This window comes from Paroedura picta, chromosome 16 (assembly GCF_049243985.1).
Source record: "Paroedura picta isolate Pp20150507F chromosome 16, Ppicta_v3.0, whole genome shotgun sequence".
NCBI lineage: Eukaryota > Metazoa > Chordata > Lepidosauria > Squamata > Gekkonidae > Paroedura > Paroedura picta.
In genome coordinates, this window is record NC_135384.1 from 28,464,300 (window position 1) to 28,487,949 (window position 23,650).

Below are 23,650 nucleotides of genomic sequence, written 5' to 3' on the forward strand. Positions count from 1 at the left end.
GGCAGACTGCTGAGACTTTAAACGTCCTCTGTCCTGTGGGAGATGGCAAAGGCAGAACGTGCGCAAACGCAGCTTGGAGGAGAACAGACACACCCGTGCAGACAGCCATAGAGAAATAAAAGGTTTATTGAAATAATAATTTAGTGTTACAGAACCTCGGCACAGCATATATCGATTGCAAACAGTTTAATAAGACTTTGTGCACATCCTTGGCTTAAAAAAAGACCCCCCCCCCCAGCCTCAAGGGAGAGACTCCTGCATTTCTATCAAGAAAACTGACACAGCACTACTCGGTGAGCTGATGGGCATCAGGATGGGGAAAGAGATCCTGTGCTGCCTTGGGAATTCCCTGATCCTTTAGAAATCCTTAGGACTATCACCTTACTGCTGCATTCGGATCACCTTACTACAAGGGTGGCCAAACGGTGGCTCTCCAGATGCCCATGGACTACAATTACCATGAGCTAGTACGGGGGCTCATGGTAACTGTAGTCTATGGGCATCTGGAGAGGCACCGTTTGGCCACCCCTGGCTTATTGGGATTCAGGGGAGGGAAGGCCCTAGAACTGCAAAGTGCCACGTAACTGGGATGCTGCCTAACTGACAGGTGTCCCATTACTCGGAAAGAGGCAGAAAGTTAAGACTGAGATGCACGATACCTGTTCAGCTCTGCCATTTGATGGAATGTCATTCCAAAACGCCTGGTTATCCTACCAGGAGCATGCTAAAATCTTTTTGAGAATCTCAGCTCTTGTGCTGTAAACTTTACCACCCGGGAAGTTCATGGCCAGGCTAGCAACAGAGGGTCACCTGACTGACACAACATCAACACACCTGTGGCTTTTAACGACAAAGGGCGAGCCGTGGACAGATACACAGACACAAAAATTAGGCATCGGAACCTTGCAAAGTGGGAGATTATATGCTTATCTAAGAAACCTACGGACACTGCTGTTACGCTAGTAATAATGTCGGCTCAGGCATTGTCGAAAGTTCATCCTATTTTCATGAACGTTACGAAGGCAGCGGATTGCAAATCATGCAAAGTGGCAGAGGAACAGGGCAGCTTTTACAAAATGGGACGATGCTCGCCTGCAGTGCTTAAACAGCTGGAACATTAGCAAGCCCCACCACCCGTCAGCTGCAATTCTGAGGTGTTCAGCTAGAAACAGCAGCCAAATCCGAACTATGTTTGTTCAGACCTACCCACCTGATTCCAAGTGGATTGTCTTCAAACTGTGCTCAGGTCTGCAGACTAGGGTTACCAATCGCCCCCCCTTCCCAGTATTGTAGGAACAGCACAGTTTGGATGACCTTTCTGAGGACCTCCCTTTGCCGGGGGACAACTGGATAGCAATGTCTTTCAACACTACTTTGACCATATCCTTTGTTTCATTGAGCAGTGATGTGAGCAAACAGAGGCAAGACTTCCACATGCACCACAAGAGCTGTGTGAGAGGCACTCAGAATGGGGAATGGGGTTAGTAACCTTACAAACAGGCAGAAGTGAGACTAAGAAATCCCAGCATTTGACACTACTTGGGGGGGGGCAACGGGGTAGTATACTACAAGCAACTTGCGTCCACAAGCAATATCCAAGATGGCAGGACTTTTTTTTTAAAAGCAAAGCTTGCCAGTCAGTTTTTGCAAACACATGACAAGACAGTTACAAATTTGTGAATATTGCATTCCCATTCTCCACCACAGACCGAATTCCACTGTTGAAAGGCCTCAAGTTACATTATAGCTGTGGACACATGCAGGACAATGCCGACCCTAAAAATTGGGATTTCTAGTCCGGCTTCCCCCCTCCGCCCCCCAGAAGGATGTTAGCTAATTCTGAGGTTCAATTCTGGGATGGTGAGACTGAGCAGGACATTCGAACAGCATCAGAAAAGCAATCGGAAACCGCATTTAAACCACTACGCTTTCCACATTTGTGTATCTTTTGGTGAGCACCTCTGTTGATGGTATGTACAAGGCTTTTCATAGGCCTGGCTTGGGGGGGGCTATTAACCACAGAAGGCCGAGTCTGGTTGCTCTAACCAAGCAACCTTTGACTAGGACCAGATACCCTACTCGGGCTCATAGGGAGACCCAGCTTCCTGCCGATCAGAGAGCCATTCCAGCCCTTGTATTCAGCTTGTATGAACAGATCAATATGGACGATCAGATCAATGTAGAAAAGCATAAAGCTGGTATGAACAAAACGGTATTTGATTTTAAATGCAGAGCTTTCCCATAAGCTCAAAACTGGTAGGCACAGAGAATGATTTGGTGCTGTGTTCTAATGGCATTGTGCTTGCTGGGTGGGCAGCTCAGCAATATCCCACACCACCATCCAAGCACTGTTTCTCTTACCCTGAATTACTAGACAACAGAGGAAGCCGTGGGCAATAATGAAGGGGGCCCTTTATAGAAAGACTGCCAATGTAAGAATAGATGCCTAGTAAGTATATCTGAATAGAGGCCCCCATACAGAGTGATGTGGCTAAAAGGTGTCCCATGGATTCAGTTCTAGGTCAAAGGAGATCTCCCCTCCAGATGACAAGCAGAGGAGCTGTGCAATGACAGCCTTCTTTCAAAGGAGACGTCATGTTCTCATCTTCTGGGAAGAATGACGGGAGAGGCTATCGGAACACTGCATCTTGACTTCAAAGTTAGCAGTGAGGTTACTTGGAGAACCAAAAGGACATTAGGCAGTTGCTAGCCGTCAGCATTGTTTCAGATTTTAACTTTGTCAGCTGAACTGGCAAATGGCCAGCCTGTTTGTAACAGTTCATCTGCCCAGGGATCTGTTGGGGAAAGTGATTTCAAGATTAGGCCTTCTCTTTAAGGAAAGCAGGCTGTGGCATTGTGTTGAGGTAAGTTGAAAGGAGAAATAAAGCCAACAAATAGGGCCCCCCAATGTCACAGTACAAAGTGATGTGAAAACAAATCCACGCATTCATTCAGCTCTCTCACTTTGAAACACACGTTTTAACTCTCACCTACATCGGTCCATTTCCAACAGGTTAATGCCAGCCCTTACAAAGCATCCACCTTCACCAGAAAATTAACTGGCTGGAACACATACTATGTGAGACCAAACAAAAGCACACACCGCCTGGGATCTGATTTGTGAGTTTGTTTTTACCAAGTGGCATTCGTCTGAATTCTACAGCCAGACAGTTATTTAATGCACACTGAATTAAAGCCAGATGTTTAAAAAAAAATCCAGCAAAAGGTAGTATTAGAGGAAGAAATACAAGTCAAGAAACCTGTGCACACCCATGCAATCGAAAGACTTACCCCATTATCAGAGACAAGAATTAAGGCTTCTGGCTAAATTGGAAAAACAAGAACAGACAATCCTTAAGATACTGTTTCTGTCTTAAAACAAAAAAGATTGCAAGATAAACATCATCAAAATGATATATTAAATCATTCCCTTTTGATGGCTACTCTCAATGCTTGGAATACATGGCAGGAAACAATGAACTCTGGGCTTATCTCCAAACTTTCTGGAGGCACAACAGTTCCCTACCAGGCAGAGACAAGGTTTTTGTTTTGTTTTTCTATTTTGAAGATATATAATCTACAAAGAATAGGTCATGCAGCTACAAAAAGGGGCAGCATTGTCAAAACAAAATATACAGGAAATATCCTCATCTGATCCAAATCCCGGGTTTCAAATGTCTTCAGGTGCAACATTTCATAAATTCCCCAAGTATTTAAAAGCAAATGTTCAAGGAGGCAACACAGTTTGAAAAGATAATTCATGTATATAAAACTCCATCTATTCTATCCAAAGCATTAAGGACATTCTTGGCACATGGCTCCCAGTTCTGCATATAAAAGAAAGAAAGACATTTGCCTGCTTTTGGCTCAGATATGGTCTAGCCCACCTGTCTCTACTGCTGCTATTAATGTAAGGACAATTTATTTTTAAAATCTTCATGGAATGCTATTTTACCCCAAAAGGCTACAGCATATTAACATTCATGTCTCTGTTGAAGAAAATCTGTAAAAAACAGTACCTCATGGCTCTGTACCAACAGTCCCCATTTTTGGAACCTAATTAAATATCACGTTCAAAAATTTGTAGGCTATTCTATTCCCTTCAAGCTAAAACTATCCTTTTGACTTATATACATGGTCAACAGATTCTTTCGTTTGATGAGACCTTACAAACTCACTCTGGGGTGCTGCAAAATTACACACAACTTAAGAGTGGGAGAAAAAAAAACCCTCCTACTATTTCAACCTGGTCCTCTGAGAACTGGGAAATGCTACATAAAATATTGCCCAAACTGAAAGGTATGGAGAATCCTAACGAGGAATGCTTCCTTGCCTTTTGTAAATTGGACAGTTAAACACAGTACTAAGTTCAGGTCAATCTCGATAGTGTCGACACAAATTGAAGCAACACATATTCTCCTGAATATAATTTATTGGTCAGAACTAAGTTTAGAATTATCATAGAGCAACAGTTGCTGCCACCACTTTGTTTTGCTTCTTTCTGCCTGATACAACTGTGCTAATTTGTTTGGCTCCTCCAATTGGTAACATTTTGGACCCTTTGTGAACTGTTACTAGTGAGGAACCTGGATTTAAGCAAAGAGAGAAAGGTGCTGTTTTGTGTAGGTCAATCTGACAGACGTTTTCCAAATTTTAAGCCACGGCTGTTTGCCATTCAAGCAACGATACTTTCGTACTGTTCTAGGACAACTGCAGATTTTTCCATATCAACTTCTCATTCTCCCATCTGAATGCTCCTAATTGAGGCCTTGAAATAAGCCTGGACTAATTAAAGAGTGGGGGAAGAGTAAGAACAACAAAGGGAAAATAACTGGGATCATCCACGGAAAACTCTTTTTAACTATGGCAAGAGAGGCTGCTTTTATTCTAAGCATTCCATCTCACAAAAGCCACATGGCTACTTTAGCCAGGACTTGATTATGTCTGCTTCCCTTCAGCTTCTGCATATCTTACCACAAAGTCAGAATGCCACAAAGGAAAAGGGAAGTTGACTCCATGCTGCAGTGGCTCTCACCAGAAAAATGAACTATGATCCCAAGAACAATGTGCAACGACCAACCGCAGGGGGCAAGAAAACTCTGCCAACATCTATATTACAGAGGAAGGGAAAAGAGAAACTGATTCCTTAAGCAACACAATTGCTGTAGACAGCTATGCATTTTGTCAGAAGAACATCCCTACATATGGATCCCAAGGGAGAAAATGAACACTCCCCCCCCCCCCAATAAAAAGTATTCTGTGACATCAGTTGCTAGTACAGGGTTCTACATTTCATGGGACTTCTATGAGTTTTGACTACCTCAGGAAGAAGTTCTCAGTTTTGGATAGAGATATTTCTTTTACTTGCTTTCACCTCCCCCCCCCCCCCAAAAAAAAAATCAGATCTTGTTTTTTGAAGAGAGGGTGAAAGCAACAGATTACTCCTCTGCTGGCAGAAAAATAAGACACTGAAAAGACAGTAAACTTTACTGTCAAAAAGCTCTATTCAAGCTGAAATCGTTTGACTCCAAAAAGAAAAAGTATATTATGAAGGCAAAAAGATTTGATTGTCAAAGACAGGCTAGACAGAAATCTTTCATTTCAGATTCACTGCCTTACCTGTCCGAAATCACATGCATTCACCCCCTTCCCCAAATCCACACTCGTATTTTCTAGTTCATTCAACTTTCTCCCTGCACTGTTGAAGTTTTCAGATTATGAATTTGGGTTTGTAGAGCTTATCTATTTGGTCTCTTCACTCATTTCTTTTAAGGCCACGAACCATTTACATAATATCCATTTCACTGAAGCTTCTAAAAATTAAAATAAAAACCCTGAACCATCCAATACAGGACCAAGGAGGATCCAACTGTTAAAATTCCATTTCCATTAATAACCTTTAAGTAAACTCTTAATATCGTTAGATAAATACAATTATTATAAAATATTTATAAAGACCGCAACATTCGGACATTCTCTATCAAGAGATTGTGCTTTACTCATAACTTTTAAGTATTGCACATGGCTCCAAGTGTCAAAAAATTAAGCAGATTCATACGGGCTGCAGAAACAAATAAAACAAGTGCTTTTAAAAAAAGGAAAGCCCAGAGTGGTGTTATGAGATTTTCCACAATATGCATGTGCTAAATTTAGGAGAAACCACTGTTAAATATAGCGTGCCTGAGTGCTTAAAAGAGGTGAAACCTGTCTCAAGCACCTTATGGGATTAAGCGGGACTATATGTGACCCTGGAAAAGGGGGCAGAGGGCCTGTGCTAAAACTGGACTTCAGAGCTAGTCCTTTTTCTATACTGTATTTTAACGCCTGGGGGATTGGGGGTGTGTCGAAGATTTCAGCAGTCTGGCACGTGCGACAATCACATACATCAATTCCTCCTGTGGTGCCGGCCATCCAGAAGGCGAATCTTCGTTACGCACACAGTGGCTTATTCCAAGGGTTTAGGTTGCTATTAGGGGACCACATGGCAACACAGACAGCTCTTTCGCAAACTCTTATTTATTAAAGTTAGCACTCTATCTGAGACCGTGGCATCCGCCTCAAGCTTAAAGAGTGACGGTGTATCTCCTGCATCTGCCGGATCCGGTCCTTCTGCCACATTAAGTTTTGTGGCATCGGGTATCGTTGGGTACCGTGCAAGGATCGGAAAGGGATTCTCACGTGACAAGCTGTGGCTCGGCAGCGAGGTTGGGGCATGGGGGGGAGCAGCAGCCAGCGCTTCCTCTCTGCACAGTAGCGATAAGCCTCTTTCCTGTATTGCTTGTCTATGTCATCGCTGTTCTTCCACCCACCTATTATGAACACGTCATCTTTGTAATAGCACACAGCCGCCCCTTCAATGCTAAGGACCTCTGGGGGCAAGCTTTCTAGGATGTCGTCAGACACCTGGCCAGAAATCTTCCTCTTGGCCTCTTCGTGATCCATGGGGTAGCTTCTGGGACAGCAGGAGGCCGTGTGATAAAAGTTAGTGTTGGCTACAGCCATCTGGAAGCAGCAGTAATTGTCCAGGAGCGGCAAAGACTCCGAGTCCTGCCACTGTCTTGCATCCACGTCGTATCGGACGATGACCGCCCTTAAGCCGTCTTCACTATCCCCGTCCACTGGCGTGCGGGCAGCCATGTAAACAAACCGGTCGTCGACGGTGATCACTTTGACGTCCCGGAGGATCGTTGGTGCCGATTCTAAGTTCTGCCACTTGTCTTGGTCAGGATGGTAGACGGCTACGTCTTTAAAGCCGGGTATAAAATTCCCATGCCCCCCAATGCTGTATAGGTTCCCCTTGACCTCAGTGAGGCCAAAGGAATGCTTCCGAGTTATCAGATTGGAAACCTGCTCCCACACATTTCGATTTGGGTTGTATCTTTCCACCGTCTTGGCAAAGCCGGGCTCCATGGAACCCGCTACGTAAACGTACGATTCTGTCACGGCCACGGCATGCCCGTCAAGGTGATTGTGTATGTGCGGCAAATTCACCCAGCGATCTTCATCAATGAAGTACCCCACGCATTCGCTCAGGTAGTCCCCTCCCTCAGACACGCCACCAATGACCAGAATAACATCCATGTTTTGCCCAAAACGAGGCAGCAAAGTTACGGGTGAAGCGACCTGTTGAAACGTACCTAACTGCAAGTTCTCGGCTCTGAGAGCGTGGCCTTCCACGGCTTCTGACACAAGCTTGAGGCAGGCCTCGTTGCTCGATACTAGCTTTTCAGACTTGACGTGGCGGGTTAAGTACGTGGGTTTCATCTGAGCCAGGCGCAAAAGCTTGAAGAGTTCGCCAAAGTACTTTTCTCTTTCATTTTGATTCCTTTGAACCCACTTTAGGACCATCTCAAAAAGAACTTCTTCAGAGTCCACTGTGATTTCCAAGTCCGAAAGCCAGTCTCTGATGAGGTGGAATGGGAGAGTGTAGAATTCCTCATCTTGGATCACTTTGCAGAAATTCCTCCTGATCATATCCGCAGCTTTGAGAGCCAGCTGGTTCAAGGAGTACATGTGGGCCAAGCTATGTATAGCCACAGAGTTGGAGAGACTCAATTTTTTCTTGAGAAATTCTCCACAAAACTCTTTCAGACGTATCAACAAAAACCTGCAACATAAACAACAGCTTAGAATCGGGTTACAAAGAGGAATAAAACAAAACAAACACCACATTTGAAACCTCCTTTTATAAAAGCAGAAATCCACAATGGCTTATAGACACATACACTTTACTTTTGCAGACACAAAGGGCAAAATTCTCCCTACAGTTCCTTACAACTTTGTTAATTAAGGCTCCAGAATATGCTTCAAAGATGGGATTCAAAGGGACACATGGATGGCAGATAATATTTCCACTTCCACTGAAAGGAAACCATTCGGATGAAAGAGAGGCCTGATCCCTGCTACATTCAACATACAAGCAGCAGTTATGTGCTTGGCATGGATCTGTCTGTGAAACAGGCAAAGAAAGGTGGAAAAGTCAGCTTATAACACTTTCCATCAGAATATCTCAATTTCGCTTTCTCTATTGCTCTCTCAACTCAATCAGCTGTTAAAGGAAACAGAGGTGCTGACAGGACTTTAGCTGGGAAAGCAAAAGCAAAACCCCAAGGCGGTAGAATGAACGGCAGCACATCAGATCAGGCTGCAAGGGGAGTGATGCTATGTTAATAACTCAATGAAAAGAGAAAGGCATCCCAGCAAAAGGCCAGAACTGCCCACCCCAGCACCAAGAATACAGAACATCACTACCCCAGACATAAGAGATCAAGCCAGTGGTCCATCCCATCCAATACTAAGCATCATGGCCAAAACCCAGGGGCACCAGGATGTCCACAAACAAGACTCTAGAAGTCCTCCCAGAAGGATTACCAGGTCCCCCCTGACCACTGGTGAGAAGTGCTGGAGTAGGGCTGCCAGAGAAACTGACCTCTGCAGTCTACAGAGGAGCTGTCATCCCAGGCAAGAACTAGGTTGCACCAGGAGGCTGGCAGCCCTGATCCTCAGTGGGGTGCAATGCCATACATTATCCCCTCCAAAGCAGCCCTTTTCCCCAGGGGAACTGATTTCTGTAGTCATTTCGGGGGACCCCCAGACCCTACCATCCCTGATCCTCAGTGGGGCGCAATGCCACACATTACCCCCTCCAAAGCAGCCCTTTTCCCCAGGGGAACTGATCTCTGCACTCTTGAGGTCATCCCAGGGGACAACCAGGTTGCACCAAGAGGCTGGCATCCCTGGAGCTCAGAGGGGCGCAATGCCATTCAGCCGCTCACCGGTCGGCCAGCTCGAGGACCTCGTGGACGTTGGCGGGGCTGACGCGGACGCGGCCGGTGTACATGAAGCTGATGACGGCCTCCACGGTCTCCGGGTCGGGCCCGGCCTCGGCGCTCCATTTGCGCAGCTCCACGCGGCCCGAGCGGGACTCGGCGAAGTCGCCCGAGAGCAGCGGCGCGAAGTACTCGGTGGCGGCCGCCAGGACCGAGCGGTGGGCGCGGAACTCGCGCGGGGGGGGCTCCGCGACCCCCGCCCCCCCGCCGCCCCCGAAGGCGAGCGTGACGTCACAGAAGAGGCCCAGCCGCCGCTGCTCGTCCTGCCGCCAGGCCAGCTCCGCGCAGTGCGCCCCGCACGAGAACACCTCCGCCTCGCCCTCCTCGCCCTCCGCCTCCGCCGCAGGAAGCAGCAGCCCGTCCCCGCCGCCGCCGCCGCCACCCCCGCTGCCGCCGGCCTCCGCCTCGCCGCCTCTCTTCGCCGCCGCGGCCATCTCGGCTCCCCTCAGCCGCCTCACGAACGCGGGCGCCGCCCTGCCCCGCGGACGCTCAAGTACGACACGGGAGAAAGCACTTCCGGCGCGCCACTTCCGGCGGGGAACGGCCGTTGGCCGCCAACGGCTCCCGGGCGGCGGTTGCCTGCTGGCCCCGCCCACCGGGCCGCTTGCGCTTGCGCTCGACGCGCGTTCTGTGGGACGTTCGAGCCCCGCCCCTTTTTTCTGGACGGAGCGGAGATGTGCGTGGACTACGATTCCCATGAGCCCCTGCCAGCACGAACTCGCAGGGGCTCATGGCAATGGCAGTCCAGGGACAGCTGCAGAGCTGGCCAGAGTCCATTTAGTCCAGCCTCCCGTCTGGCTCTGGGGCCAGCCTTATGGAGGGCCAGCAATGGGGCAGAGACTGAGACCTTCATGCTCTTGCATCGCAGCAGCTCAAGCCAGTCGCTAGGCGGTGGCAGGTGGATGGGAGAGTAGCCTAGAACAGGGGTAGTCAACCTGTGGTCCTCCACATGCCCATGGACTACAATCCCCATGAGCCCCTGCTTGGGGGCAACAGGGGGAGGCCTCCTGGAGTTCTGGCCCCTTTGATGGACTTCCTAGTGGCACCAAATAAAGTAGACCCATTCCCCCGAAATATTTTCCTGTTAATCTGTAATACTTTCACTCACATATGATTTAAGCTCAGTTTCCAGTGACTCTTCCCATCCCTTACATTCACAAAATTCAGCGGAGATAAAATGTATTATTGTACCATTTATTTGAGACGGCTTACACTGATACAGAGGACAGAAGTAGTATGGACTATTATTGTGGATATAAGTTAAGAGGCCCCCAAAGAAGACAGGTGGCACACAGACACAGCCTCCCACTGTGGGTTCGCGGAAAGGTTTTGTGAGAAGTAAAAATCTCAGCGGCATAAATACAGGTCAGCTTCACAGTTCTGAACAAAAGTCTATGTTACAAGTTTACATTTTAAAATGACGACACCAGACTCGGAATGGCTTCTTAAAGCAGCAATGGGCCCCTGACCAGAAAACACAATCGGACCGCAAAGATGAATACGAAGAGGTTGTTTTTTTCTTTTTAAAAAAAAAGGACAAACATATCACGAAATTATATCATTTATGAGAACAACGTTCAAGGTTTCTGTAATGTGGGTCCAACAACTCTCTCCGACTCGTAATTGGTTTGTTTAAAAAAAAAATTAAAACATGGTCAGAAAACACTGCAGAAAAGCGAGGGAGAAGGGAAAAGAGAAATAAAAACACACAAAAAGCAGGCAGACACAGTGCGGCTGCTTTGGGATATTAAAATACAGTAGGACTTAGCAAAGGGTTTTGGTTTCTCCTAGGACCCCCCTAAGGAAGGCTGCCTGGTACAGAGTTTCAGTCCGATTAGTTCTCGTCCTTCCGCCAGCTGTGGCCGTATTGTTAAGCCACGCTGGCATTCCCTGTCATCTATACAAGCAGCTCATTGTGTCACAGGGGTTGTCACATGGTCATGTGCTCCGGCAGGACGTAGGAGATGTCGTCCCAGGGGTGACGGTACAGGCCCTGCTTCAACCTCTTCTGATCTAGATAATGACCTGAAAGTGAAAAGATTTTCATGAGTGCTTCTCTCCACTGACCCTACAGGACACACACTGTCCCACTTTTTTAGCTTGTTATACTGTGCCATCTCGCTGCAACGTTCTGCTTCACTGTACCTGCTCCTTAAGCCCGCCATAAGCTGGTCTGCCTGACGCAGAAGGGCCCAGCACACTTCGGTATGTGATATAGAAAACTCACCGATGAACCCCATACTCCTGCCAAGCACAAATATGCCATTGAGGGCCCCGATGTCAATATATTCGTCAGCTTCCTCCCTGGAAGAGAAATCAACCCTCAATTCCTGCATCGGATTTGCGGCCCTCATCCAAGAGGGCAACTTCCATCCCACAGCACAGGGATTTGTTTCAGGTGAGGAAACAGTCTGACTTTTCCCCCACCTGACGGTGGTCGCACAAGTGAGCATTCATCTTTAAAGTCAGAATCCAGGGACGGGCAGGCAATCAGACTATGTACGAACATCTCTCAGGCCTCGTGTCCACACACAACTATGGACAATGAGCACTGGGATTAAAAACGTCCTCTTCCAAGCACACCTTTGCATAGATAAGAGTAGTAAGAATTTTATTTTATTTTTTCAAATAAAAGGTGAGAACTTTGGGAAACAGAGTTCCTGTTCAACAGAGCACCTTGCTCACACATACAAGAAACATGTCCTGTTCATCCTTGTGGAGAACTTCTGTCTCGGGTTCGGCTGAGGATACTGGACTGATCAGGTGCCTCGGTAGGGAGATGTGCTACGACTGAGCTTCAGAGCCATGACGGAGACCCGTACGGACAACCGATTACTCACCGTGTAAAGGAGCCACAGTGCCTGAGTGCGTCTACAAAGGCCACTCCGATGAACCCATCGACATTCAGGATGAGGTTAGGTTTCTGGAGTAAAGAGGAAAAGGAGCAAGGTCAACTGGATGGAATGATGGTGGCTCTACAGTTCTCCCTGGTAATCTACTTGGCGCAAGGTACTATACGCAGCTGGCAGAGTTTGAGTAAGAGAGAGCGAAACACCAGGCTGCTTGAAGAATAACAGTTGTATTTGTAAGAGACAAACAACTAACTCTCTGTCTAGTTAGCCATTGTCTGCAGTCATTCGGTTGGTTCAACCACTGTTCCAGAGGCAAGCAGGGAGGAAGTGTGCTCAAAAAGCAGGAAGTGACCTCTTGAGCCAATCAGGAGACTGGAGGAGATAACTGGAAAATCACCAGGAAGTTCCTTTCTTACACATGCTAAATATATATCTCCTGCCCCCTACAGGACACCTTTTATAACCCACCCAATTATGCACCCTGTCGATTTTGTATATTCTTAACAGTCATGAGGCCAGGTAAAAGACTGGTACCTTGGAGGTAGTGATCTTCTCCACTTCCAGTGCATAGTCCAAGAGGGGTGTTGCAGGAAAATGCTGTTTCACATAATCCTTGAGGATCTGAACTCTCATATCTGGGTTGTTGATCTATAAAATTCAAGGGTGGGGAAGAAACGAGAAACAAATTACACACTTTGGCGTAATTGTAACGAAGTTGGGGCCGAACAAGAAAGCTCCCCCCAGCCAGCCTCCCGGAACTGTAACCTTCCGGATGGACCGTCCCCCCCCTACCGATTTGACTCGGTGGCCGATGCCCATGATCAGCTTCCCTTCTTTCTTCATCTTGTTCACAAACTCCATCGGGATGATGCCGCTGTCAAAGGCTTTGCTGAACATCTTCGCCGCTGCGTCAAGAGCACCACCAAATCGATCCCCCTGGGACCAAGAGACAGAGAAACTGAGATTCTTTCTGTTTTTTAAATGTGGGGTGGAGGCAGGAGAAGCAGGACGCGTGAGTGGACTGGGGACAGAGCCACAGAGGCTGCGAGGGAGAAAGACCAGATAGGGGATTGAGAAAGGGAAGGGAGAAAAAGAAAGGATGGAGGAAGTGGGCAGAGAGGAAGGTGGGCAGTCATGCTTATCCTGGATGCTGTAGGCTGATCCTGCAATGAGCAGGGGGTGGACGAGATAGCCTGGATGGGCCCTTCCCATTCTAGGATTCTACACAGAGCGAAGGAAAGAAGCAGGGACCAGTGCAGGAGTGAATGGGAAGCCCCTTCCTCTGCAAGCCCTCGCACGCCCCCCTTTTGTGATTTTGTTCAGGCTACTCCATCCCAAATATTCCTAAGCACTTACGATGGTGAGCAGGCCAGAGGTGAGGCTGGAGACCAGGTCCTTCCCCGCTCTCGCACAGACAATTGTGTTATGGGCCCCTGACACCGCCGGTCCATGATCGGCCGTCACCATCAGACACATTTCTATGAACTGGCAGGCGTACTTGGGCAACCTAGTGGGACAGACACATTAAAACATTCTTTTAAATGATAAACAGACCTTAAAAAATAGAAGCTAATGAAACCACAGCTCCAAATCCATCCGTCTTGAGCAAATAATTAAACTATGCACTAGCCCAGGAGTGGCCAAACTGTGGCTCTCCAGATGCCCATGGACTACAATTACCATGAGCCCCTGCTGGCAGGGGATTTGCATGTTGACCCCAGAGAAGACTCCTTTATTTATGTGGTGGTGAGGACGAGGGAGCCGGCCCCTCAATGCTCAACTGCTAGAATTACCCACTAGCACATCCTTTGGCCTCATTCTCCAGCTTGTCGTGTCTCAGTTTTCTATTTAGGGGGTCTGCAGGATCTCTGCCATGTATGGAAGCTGCCCAAGACTGCTTCCTCTGCGCCCTCCCTTAGCACAGAGGAGAAGGAAAGGCAAGATCCGTGTGGGGAAATCAAGCTCTCTCCAGGGCCAGCAGGAGAGGCTGCTCAGAAAAGGCTGCTCTCACCTCCTCTGGAACCACAACAGACCCAAGACGCCTCCGATTCCCATCTCTTCTTTGAAGACCTCGGTGATGGGCATGCCAGCGTAGATCAACTCCTGGCCTCGCTCATCACAAATGCTGGTCATGAAGGAAGCCGGTTTCCGGATCAAACCGAGTTCCTAAAGGTTGCAGGAGAAACAGTAAACAACCGGCCCGGTCCGCGCAGAAGGGGTAATCATGTGACTGGACTTACTCCTCTCTCTGTGCAACAGGAGTCAATGCTCCTCCACCAACAAAACATTCCCCTGAAGAACAAAGTTGGGAGTCCACTGACACCTTTTGAGGCCAGTAAAGTTTTGTTCTGGGTATAAGGTTTTGCGTTTTATTCTGGAGATAAGCCTAGAATGAGCCCTTGAAATGCTTCCAGGGGCTTGTGGTCATTGTAGTCCGTGGACATTTGGAGAGCAACATTTTGTTACCCCTGCTGTATGACCTTAGACTTCTACTGAACTCCCTGCCATCCTCAGGCTCCACCTGCCAAAAGTCCAGGTAGTCCCCAACCCCAAACTGACACCCCTCATTCCAACTTGGTGAAGAGCGGCAGCTTCTAATCTTGTGTGCTGGGTTTGATTCCCCGCTCCTCCACATGCAGCCAGCCGGGCGATCTTGGCTCAGTCACAATCCTATTAGAGCTGTTCTGACCAAGCAGTCCTGTCAGAGCTCTCAGCCCCACCTACCTCACAGGGTGCCTCTTGTGGGGAGAGGAAGGGAAGGAGATTGTAAGCCACTTTGAGACTCCTTCGGGTAGAGAAGAGCAGGGTATAAAGACAACTGTTTTTCTTCCAATGGACCAGCTTCTTTCAAAATAAGCTTACGCATGTTTTCCAAAGGTTTTGATGACTGGATGTGTCTGAGAAGCCAGTTCAAACCCCCCCCCCCCCACAGACCACTTGGCTCCCCAGAAACCATCCGGAAAAGAGCACACCTACCCTCGCCCACGAGTAATCCATTGGCACAGTAGGAGGGGGCACCTCCTGAGCGGGGTCAATCACACCCTTGGAAACCAGATCTTCATACACAGACCTAGCAAAAAGGAGGAGGAGGAGGAGGAGGAGGAGGCAAAATCAGTGCCACCTACCGGACACAAAAGAGGTTCACCTTTCATAGAAGCAGGCTGTCTTTTGCCATCAGGGCACACTTGGTTGCAATTTTTTCCAAGCCATTCCTGCCTCACCCTGACAACAGAGGCTGTCCTCCTTACAAGATTCCAGTCTTCCTGCAACCCCCAATGTTACTGTTAATTGTTATTTATAATGTGGTTTATGTTACATACTGTTGGGTACTATACATCGTTCCAGGTAATTTGTATTATTTAATGTTTAATGTAAACTGCCCAGAGATGCAAAGAAATGGGTGGTTTAAAAATCTAAATAAGTAAGTAAGTAAGTAAGTTTGCCCAAGGGGGCCTAAAAGCAACTCTCGCAGAACCAAAAACAGGAGCTTTTCACATAGCTCGGTGGATTGTGTCTCTTGAACTCAGGGCTCCCCAACCTTCCTGAGCCAGTGGACACATTTGGAATTCTGACACAGCATGCTGGGCGCAGCCACAAAATGGTGGCCACAAAATGCAGAGCCAGCCACAAAATGATTTTCACGGGGCAGATTCTTGTGCTGTGGGGGCAGCTGCCCCCAAAACAATCCCCGCGGGGATTACATTGTGCAGATTTCCCCCCTAAGAAATGTTGCACAAGGATCTACATCAGGGGTGGCCAAATTGTGACTCTCCAGATGTCTCTGGACTACAGTTCCCATGAGCCACCTTTAATCTACACTCTGTGACTGAAGTTACGCTGTGGCAGCCATTTTGCGCTTGGCTCAGCTTCCCGCGGCAGCCATTTTGTCGCTGTAATCCCCACTCCGTGTCAGAATTCCAAATGATCCCACCGGCTCAAAAAGGCAGAGGGCCTGTGCCATAGTCTCTTTCCTGGGACCCTTCCCTCAACCAGGAGAGGGGGACTGCTGAGGATAACAGCCAGGATAAAGGGAGGCAACACAGAATTTGACCCCCAGCCCTGCTGTTGAGGCCCACCCACGCAATGGTTCCAGTCTTCTCAGCCCTTATGCAAGCCTCATCGGCCTTAGCACATTGATCCCAAAGGCCGCTGGGCTGCTCCACCATCCCACTTACTGGATCACGTCGCCCAGCTCGTCGAAACTCCGAGGAACGTAAACGCCCACTTCTTTCAGAGCTTTGTTCTTGGCCACGGCCGTTTCGGAGGCCTGATTGGCGCAAGCCCCTGCGTGGCCAAACTGGACCTGTCCAAGGAGAAGCAGGGAAAGGTCTTTCGCAAGGTCTGAGTAATTCCATTAAAATCCACAAGTATTTTTTTTACAAAACAAAATAGCTGCGCCCCGAATCGCGTAAGAACAAGGTGCCAATTTATTGTCTTCTCTCCAGTTTCAGCACCTTCCCCAGCCCTTCCTCTACGGTGGGTAAAGTCGAACTTTCCCGCTGCTTATTGGAGAGTCCCGGATCCAGCAACTATTAATACGTTGTTCATCCACCTAACAAGCAGTGCTCTCCGCCAGCATACATCCCTTTACCTCTGAAGAGAACATGGTTGCACAGGTCCCAATGCACCAGCAAACGACAGGTTTTGTGATGCGGCCTTCTTTAACCCCTCTGCAAATCTTGTACTCCTCGGTTCCCCCAATCTAGGGGAAGGAGAGAAAAGTAACCTCAGGAAACCAGTCAGATTCACAGGTAGGAGGGGACAGGCCTCCAGGTGTCGCCAAGGAGGCCCTCAAGGTTATTTGTTCAGTGCTATTAACATCTTAGTTACTATTTAACATCTCAATCATCCAGCCCTCCTTCCCCCCTCCCCCCTCGAGTGGTTAGGGTGTGGGGTGGGTTTATATTTCCTGCCATGTTTTTATATTGTCATATTGTTATGATTGTAATGGGGGTTTTATGACCTTTTAATGGGGGTTTTACATTGTTTTATGGACTTCTGTGAGTCGCCACGAGCCGGCTTCAGGAGTGGCGGGGAATAAAATAAATAAATACAGTCAAAGTTACGCTTGGCTTTCTTCAGTTTGAAATTTGTGTACAACTTTCTAAAGCACAAGATCACACACTGTTTTTATGTTTGCTTCCTTGAGGGCCCTGATTGCAGAGAAAGGTGACATCAAAACGTTTAAAATAAAAAGACAAAAAGTTCGACTTTAGCACAAGCAGCAACTGCTGCGTATTTCTCTGGCGTGAGCAGAAATTGCACACTGGGTCCGACCTGCATTTTTCCCAAAAGACAGACGGTTGGAACACAAGATACTCACTTCTCCTAGCACCACGATCATCTTCACCCCTGGAGTATCCTGGTAGCGTAAAACGTGATCCATGAAAGTAGAGCCAGGATACCTAGGAAGAACGGAGCAAAAAGCATTCGCTGGGTTCTGGCAGTGTTTAAAAATATCACACAGGGAAGCCATATTGGACTCTCCCCTGCACCCCGCACTCCAGAATTAGGGAGCTGATTATGTGCTTAGTACACAGAAGTACTGAGGTGCCAGCTCTGGTACCTCCAGACCCTTGCCTGAGACCATGCGGTACGTCTCCTCACCTATCCCCACCGATGGCCACGCCCTCAAAGACCCCGTCGGTGGTCCGGGAGATGATGTTGTTGAGCTCGTTGGACATCCCTCCAGAGCGGGAGACGTAGGCGACACTCCCGGGGCGGTACAACTTAGAGGCCAAGATGTTGTCCAGCATCCCTCCCGTGTTGCCGATCTTGAAGCAGCCCGGCTTGATCCCCCCTACCTGCAAACGAAGACAGGGAGATTGAATATTGAAGCTTTCTCTCGTTCACGGCATTCAGAAATACTTAAGCAAGACGCCTGAGCCAGCCCGAGATAAATCACGGGATAACCTTTTCACAGTGACTCCCTCATTTTATTTGTTTATTTATTATATATTTGTATACTGCCCTCCCCGAAGGCTCAGGGCGGTTCACATTTAAACAGAACAGAAACAATTCAGATAACTCAGAAAACTAACGTTTAAAGCTCCAACTTAATAACAGTCGGCTTTTACACCCCACCTTTCACTGCCTGTAGAAGTCTCAAAGCAGCTTCCAATCGCCTTCCCTTCCTCTCCCCACAACAGACACCCTGTGAAGTGGGTGGGGCTGAGAGAGCTCTGGAAGGAGTGCTCTGTGAGAAGAACTCTATCAGGACTGTGACCAGCCCCAGGCCACCCAGCTGGCCGCATATGGAGAAGGAGGGAATCAAACCCAGCTCACTGGATTAGACACCACCGCTCTGAACTACGACACCAACCTGGAGGAGTCCAGCCAGAGTATCCGTATAGCTCTACTATATCAAGTAAGAGATTAACCTACTAATAGTATTGCACTTGAGTATTTATTTTATTTATTTATTTACCAAAGCTCAACAGGAAGGCTTTCTCTAGCCATAATTAAAAAAAAAATCTCTCACCGTCGCAGGTCCGATAATCGTAACTCCTTTCTCATCAGCTGTCTTGATCAGTCTGCGGGTCAGGGCCTCGGGGATGCCTTCCGCAATGATAGCCACGGTACGGATCTGTAGGCGAGAGAGAAGAAACAGTCAGTCCATCTTTCCTGTGGACACAACAAGAGGCAGAAAAACTCAAGAAGGCTAGTGCGGCCCTTGGAGCCCTGACGGATGGGGACAGAGGCAAAGTAGCATCTCCTTAAATGCTAAAATGTAATAAAGAAAAAATAACTGTGTGCATTCTGTGCACTCATGTCACCTACATTCTCCATATTAATCTGTATTCTGCACTAGCTGAATTCTGCAACCTGTCTAAATGCTGCTTTGAAAAAGGTCTCCTGTTGGACATAATTTAATCCCATTTTGGCAGGTAAGGAGCCCGAGGCCCTGTACTTAAGCCCCTGAAAACCTTACTCGGCTACCTCTCTGGACACCTAGGATTTCGGGAGGCATCGTTAACTCGCCGCTCAGGCCAAAGCATAACGGAAAAGCCAAGTTGCGGTTTGACAACCAAGAGTACTCTGCAGAATTTTGTGACCCTTCCTCTCTCCCTACCCCCCCCCCTTCCCGACTGCCCCACAAACCTGCGGGTAGTTCATGGTCTCCATGGTGCTGTCGTACGCTGAGCGGAGGGAAGCGAAGTTGATCAACACGTCCACCTCCGGGTGCTTCTTCATGGCATCCGCCATGTTCTTGAAGACGGGGATCAGGATCTCTTTGTGGCCCCAGTAGAACTTCTGTTTGTGGTCACCGCTAAGAGGCAAAACAAACGAGATGCATTCCTTTGCAACAGGGAGACGAGTCCACCTATGGGACCCTAATTCCGGGTTGCTAGTTTCTGCAGCAAGGGGCTGGCCTCTCCTTCAGGGAAGTCTCGTCTACACTGCAAGGAGCTCAACTCTACCTCCTGTCCTCCCTCCAATGCAGCTAGGGAGGAAATCACGCCTTGGTTTAATCCAGGGTGATAGGTTTTATTTCTTGCCAGGCTGGGGGGGATCTGTGCAGGGGAAGGAGAAGGGCGAAATGCAGCCCTGGAAAGAGACACAGAGGAGTGCAAGCAGAGTGGAAAACTGTTTTGTCTGCACCATCTTAGGTGTATTGATCAGCCCTCCGAGCTGGAGACAGAGGGGGAAGTGCGGCAGGGTGGTCTCAAACAGGACCCCGCAAACATACGTGAATGGGTAAACCATGGCGGCCACGGAAGGCTCGTCCCTGGAGCAGGTGTAGTCGAAGTCCAGCATGCCTTGCACAGCCCGGGTCTGCATCCCCCACACAATCGCTTTGGTGTGACGGCTGAACAGGGTCGTGGCTTTACCTGCACAGGGGAAAGAACCCCGCCCACCCAGGGTCAGACAATGAACACACACCCACGAACACACGCACACACACAGCTGGAAGGGTTGTCCCTGCCCCTTCTCCCAAGTGACGCAGAAGAGCCAACAGACCGGCCGAAAATGAAAACAAAGTGCTGGGAGATGAAACAGCTGAAAGCCATGTGTTTCCTATAGGGAAGGCTCCCTTCTTTTCATCCCTGGCTACTTTACACATAGAAGACCCTGAGTATCTGGGGGACCGCCTCTCTGAATACGTGCCCCAGAGAGCACTACGATCTAGCCTTCCTCTTGTGCCCCCCCACCCCACCAGGCTCCACTGTGCTTAGCAGCCTCATACAATCACAACTCAAGACACACCACGTCAATAAGAAGCTTCTATGAAACGAAAATTTACTGCAAAATATTGGGGGGCACGCACAGACAATGCTTGTTCATTTTGGGGGGGGGGCAATTTAAACCCCCAATATATTTTTGTTAAGATTTCAGATTTTTCTGCAAATCTAGGGCTTCCCCAAGTTTGCAGAAAAATCTGTTTTGCTCAGGCGTGGCCCTGATCTGTGGATTTAGATGGCCGCAGATGGAGACCAAATTTCATAAAAGAGCAATTAGGGGCACCTACAGACTGAATTTCTGAAGCGAAATAGGAAGTGGTCATCGGCCATGACCACACTTCGGGTGCCAGTAAGGTCCCTGCCCTACTGTGCTGAACGAATTGCAGCAGAGACTAGCTCAAATATTGACACGCCTGTAAGGATTGGGCTGAGACTGTACAGCTTTGGGAGCAGGAAAGAGATGGGGAGCGGCTTCGTTGGCTCCTAAGGGCCCCGCAGTGTCATCTCTGCATTTACAAAAGAAGAAAAGCACAAACACAAACAAACAAACAAACCACGTCACCAAAAGCGGAAAGGGACAGTGATCAATCCGACAGCACTGCAAATTGTCTGCAAAGAGGCTAAAAACAGTGGAAACAAGCCAAGAACCGCCCTCCAAATTAACCAATTAAAGGGGAGGAAAAGAATCGGACAAGCAACAGTTAGCCAGGCCGGAGGCATTGAGCTGGTGGCAGGATCCTACCTTGAACAGGTCTCGAAGGCAGGGATGCATCTGTTAAAGAGAGAATCACCATTGCAAGAAATCCAGTGTGACCGTCTGCCTCGGGTTCTGCCACGCAGCTGTAGCCTCTGCTTACAAGAGAGACTCAGCAACCTTGGAGGTTCAGTGAGATCTCCTCCACGGGAAAAGCAGCCATGTCGAGCAAGCGGTCCAAGGGACAGTTTGCACACCATGACTGTGGCTTCCTCTTGGGACAATTCCCCCACCTTCACCCCTCCTGGTGAAGGAGCATGGTGGAAGGAGGTTTTCCGCCTGGCAGCGGAAGCCGAGCTCTGTTCTCCATAGAGGTGCTGTGCACACTACAGAAATTGCCCCTAATTCACAATCCTTGTAGATGCAATGGAGGACCACACTGATGCTGTTGTGTGCACAGATTCTCTGTGCTCGTGTGTGTTGAAAAGGTGGCTGCCAGTACGTTAAGGGCAGAAAATATTTTAGCAGAAGAGATGGTTTTTCTACCCCACTTTTCACTGCCCAAAGTGGCCTGCAATCACCTTCCCTTGACTCTCCCCACTTTTATTTCCCATGCAAGTAAGACAAAGTGCTCCATCTATACACTGGGGCCAACAGCCATTTGGGGATCTCTGCCCAGTTCCCCCGTGAGACTCCCTTGGAAGAGAAACGTGCTATTTGTTCAAGGCAGCACAAAACGTGGAAGACACAGGTGTACGGAGCACTGCAAATTCTTCAGGCAACATTATTATTGAACTCAAACCTGCTCCTTCACCTTGCCTGTCCGTCTTCCTTGGGGACTCCTTCACATCCCCGCTTTACTCCCCAAGCCTATTTCTCAGCCTGGCTTTCTCTTCCCAGTCCTTCCCCCAACGATACAATCCCTGCCTTAGTCCACCGAGAGGGAATGACGGAGAGACGGTGCATCAAAGCGTGGAATTCCAGCGACACAAAGTGGCCACGGCAGGTATAAAGCTGGGCATCAAGTCCGGGGAGAACAGAAGTGCAAGAACATCCCCCGGGTCCTGCACTGAACCGAGCGCTTACCAGAAGGGGCTGCCTGCTTGGCTTTTTTGGCTGGGGCCAGATCGTCAGGTTTGCACTCCGAAAAAGACGCTGTCCGACTCGGCACTGGAGTCTGGAAGAGAGCGGGGTGGAGGTCAACGGGTGCAATAAATTCTGGCGGGTCCCCCCAATAAGGGTGCGTTCAGGTGGGGAGCTGTGTGGGCCCTGAAGCAGCAGGACGAAGCTTGAGTCCAGGGACTCTTTAAATCCAACTAAACCTTAATCTGGGTAGAAGCTTCTGTGTGCACAAAGTCTGAATTCCAGGGGCACCTGAAATCCAATTACATTTTAAGAAGAAGAGTTGGTTCTTATATGCCGCTTTTCCTTACCCGAAGGAGGCTCAAAGCGGCTTACAGTCGCCTTCCCTTTCCTTTCCCCACAACAGACACCCTGTGAGGGAGGGGAGCTGAGAGAGCTCTGAGATTACTGAAGAAGAAGAAGAAGAGTTGGTTCTTATATGCCGCTTTTCCCTACCCGAAGGAGGCTCAGAGCGGCTTACAGTCGCCTTCCTTTTCCTCTCCCTACAACAGACACCCTGTGAGGTGGGTGAGGCTGAGAGAGCCCTAATATTCCTGCTCGGTCAGAACAGCTTTATCAGTGCTGTGACTAGCCCAAGGTCACCCAGCTGGTTGCATGTGGGGGAGCGCAGAATCGAACCCGGCATGCCAGATTAGAAGTCCGCACTCCTAACCACTACACCAAACTGGCTCTCAGTCTTAATCTTGGCATAAGCAGTTGTGTGCTCAGGGCAGCGTGCCAAACCATATCAAATACAAAATTAAAACAAATAAAATTAGGCTTTAACATTAATTTAAGGAAATAACGGCAGGTTTAAAACAGCAGCGATATACACGCACAGAGTGTCTATTGCAATTGTTGGAATGCTCCCAAAATTGAGGCTGATCTGGGAGGGAATCTGTACATAAAAAGGTGGACAGATGGGGCCATAAACAGGTAGGCAGATAGGTGTTAACTCTGGCTTCAGCCAAAAGCCCTCTCCCTGTCATGCTAGCTTTCTTTTACACGGGGAGACAAGCAAGGCCAGGAGGCCTCCCTGGCAGAGCCAAGTCGAGCACGCAGTGAGCATCAAGCTTACAGACCAGCGCCTGAGACCTACCGAGGAGCTGCCGCTGGCGTTGAGGAGGAAATTAGCCGTGTGAGCCGCCGCAGGGGGCTGATTCGGGATGGGCCGATGTCCCAGTGCCATGCCGACGATGGCCGTCATGTGGGTCTCGGTGCCGAAGACGTGGATCGGGATGCCGGTTGTTTTCCCTAGTTGAACAGGAGCGAGTTAGGTGGCAGTCCAACTGAGAGAGCTCCCTTGGGAGACCGGGAGGGAGGGGGGAGAAGCTGAAATCATTCCGCTCTGTGTGGAATACTCATCTTCTTTTCAATACTCATCCACATTTTGGGAGAGGCGGGCTTTCTTTTAAAAGCCATGAAAAAAGACCAATGTTTTTTTTTCTCTTTTAATTTTTTTTATTCCAC

At 48.6% G+C, this 23,650-nt stretch overlaps 2 protein-coding genes across 7 annotated transcripts in view; both read right to left on the reverse strand.

Moving 5' to 3' along the window:
• Positions 1-108: 108 nt before the first annotated feature.
• On the reverse strand, positions 109-9,930 carry KLHL11 (kelch like family member 11). 4 transcript variants are annotated; one of them, XR_013227052.1, is made up of 4 exons: positions 9,276-9,930; positions 6,385-8,107; positions 3,292-3,324; positions 109-2,795 (listed from the first exon to the last, which is right to left on the reverse strand). XR_013227052.1 is itself a non-coding variant. In XM_077315123.1 (2 exons), the coding sequence occupies exons 1-2, from the start codon at positions 9,761-9,763 to the stop codon at positions 6,526-6,528; spliced, it is 2,070 nt and encodes a 689-aa protein (XP_077171238.1). In that variant the 5' UTR covers positions 9,764-9,930; the 3' UTR covers positions 109-6,525. The 4 variants fall into 4 exon arrangements, 1 of the variants encoding a protein (XP_077171238.1); XR_013227051.1 differs by having other exon boundaries at positions 109-3,324; XR_013227050.1 differs by having other exon boundaries at positions 3,292-8,107.
• A 579-nt stretch (positions 9,931-10,509) lies between these two features.
• Positions 10,510-23,650, reverse strand: part of ACLY (ATP citrate lyase) — a 31,436-nt gene continuing 18,295 nt past the window's right edge. For 2 of the 3 annotated variants that reach the window (XM_077313584.1, XM_077313587.1), the window contains exons 12-29: positions 23,280-23,434; positions 22,145-22,235; positions 21,107-21,136; positions 19,872-20,013; positions 19,283-19,451; positions 18,663-18,767; positions 17,789-17,985; positions 17,505-17,586; positions 16,773-16,883; positions 16,357-16,484; positions 15,158-15,251; positions 14,193-14,347; positions 13,538-13,688; positions 12,974-13,117; positions 12,716-12,829; positions 12,170-12,252; positions 11,557-11,633; positions 10,510-11,354 (exon numbers count right to left, since the gene is read on the reverse strand). In XM_077313584.1, the coding sequence (XP_077169699.1) occupies positions 11,260-11,354; positions 11,557-11,633; positions 12,170-12,252; positions 12,716-12,829; positions 12,974-13,117; positions 13,538-13,688; positions 14,193-14,347; positions 15,158-15,251; positions 16,357-16,484; positions 16,773-16,883; positions 17,505-17,586; positions 17,789-17,985; positions 18,663-18,767; positions 19,283-19,451; positions 19,872-20,013; positions 21,107-21,136; positions 22,145-22,235; positions 23,280-23,434 (2,123 nt within the window). In that variant the 3' untranslated portion in view covers positions 10,510-11,259. The remainder of the gene's footprint in view (positions 11,355-11,556; positions 11,634-12,169; positions 12,253-12,715; positions 12,830-12,973; positions 13,118-13,537; positions 13,689-14,192; positions 14,348-15,157; positions 15,252-16,356; positions 16,485-16,772; positions 16,884-17,504; positions 17,587-17,788; positions 17,986-18,662; positions 18,768-19,282; positions 19,452-19,871; positions 20,014-21,106; positions 21,137-22,144; positions 22,236-23,279; positions 23,435-23,650) is intronic. The other variant, XM_077313585.1, reaches the window with a different exon arrangement.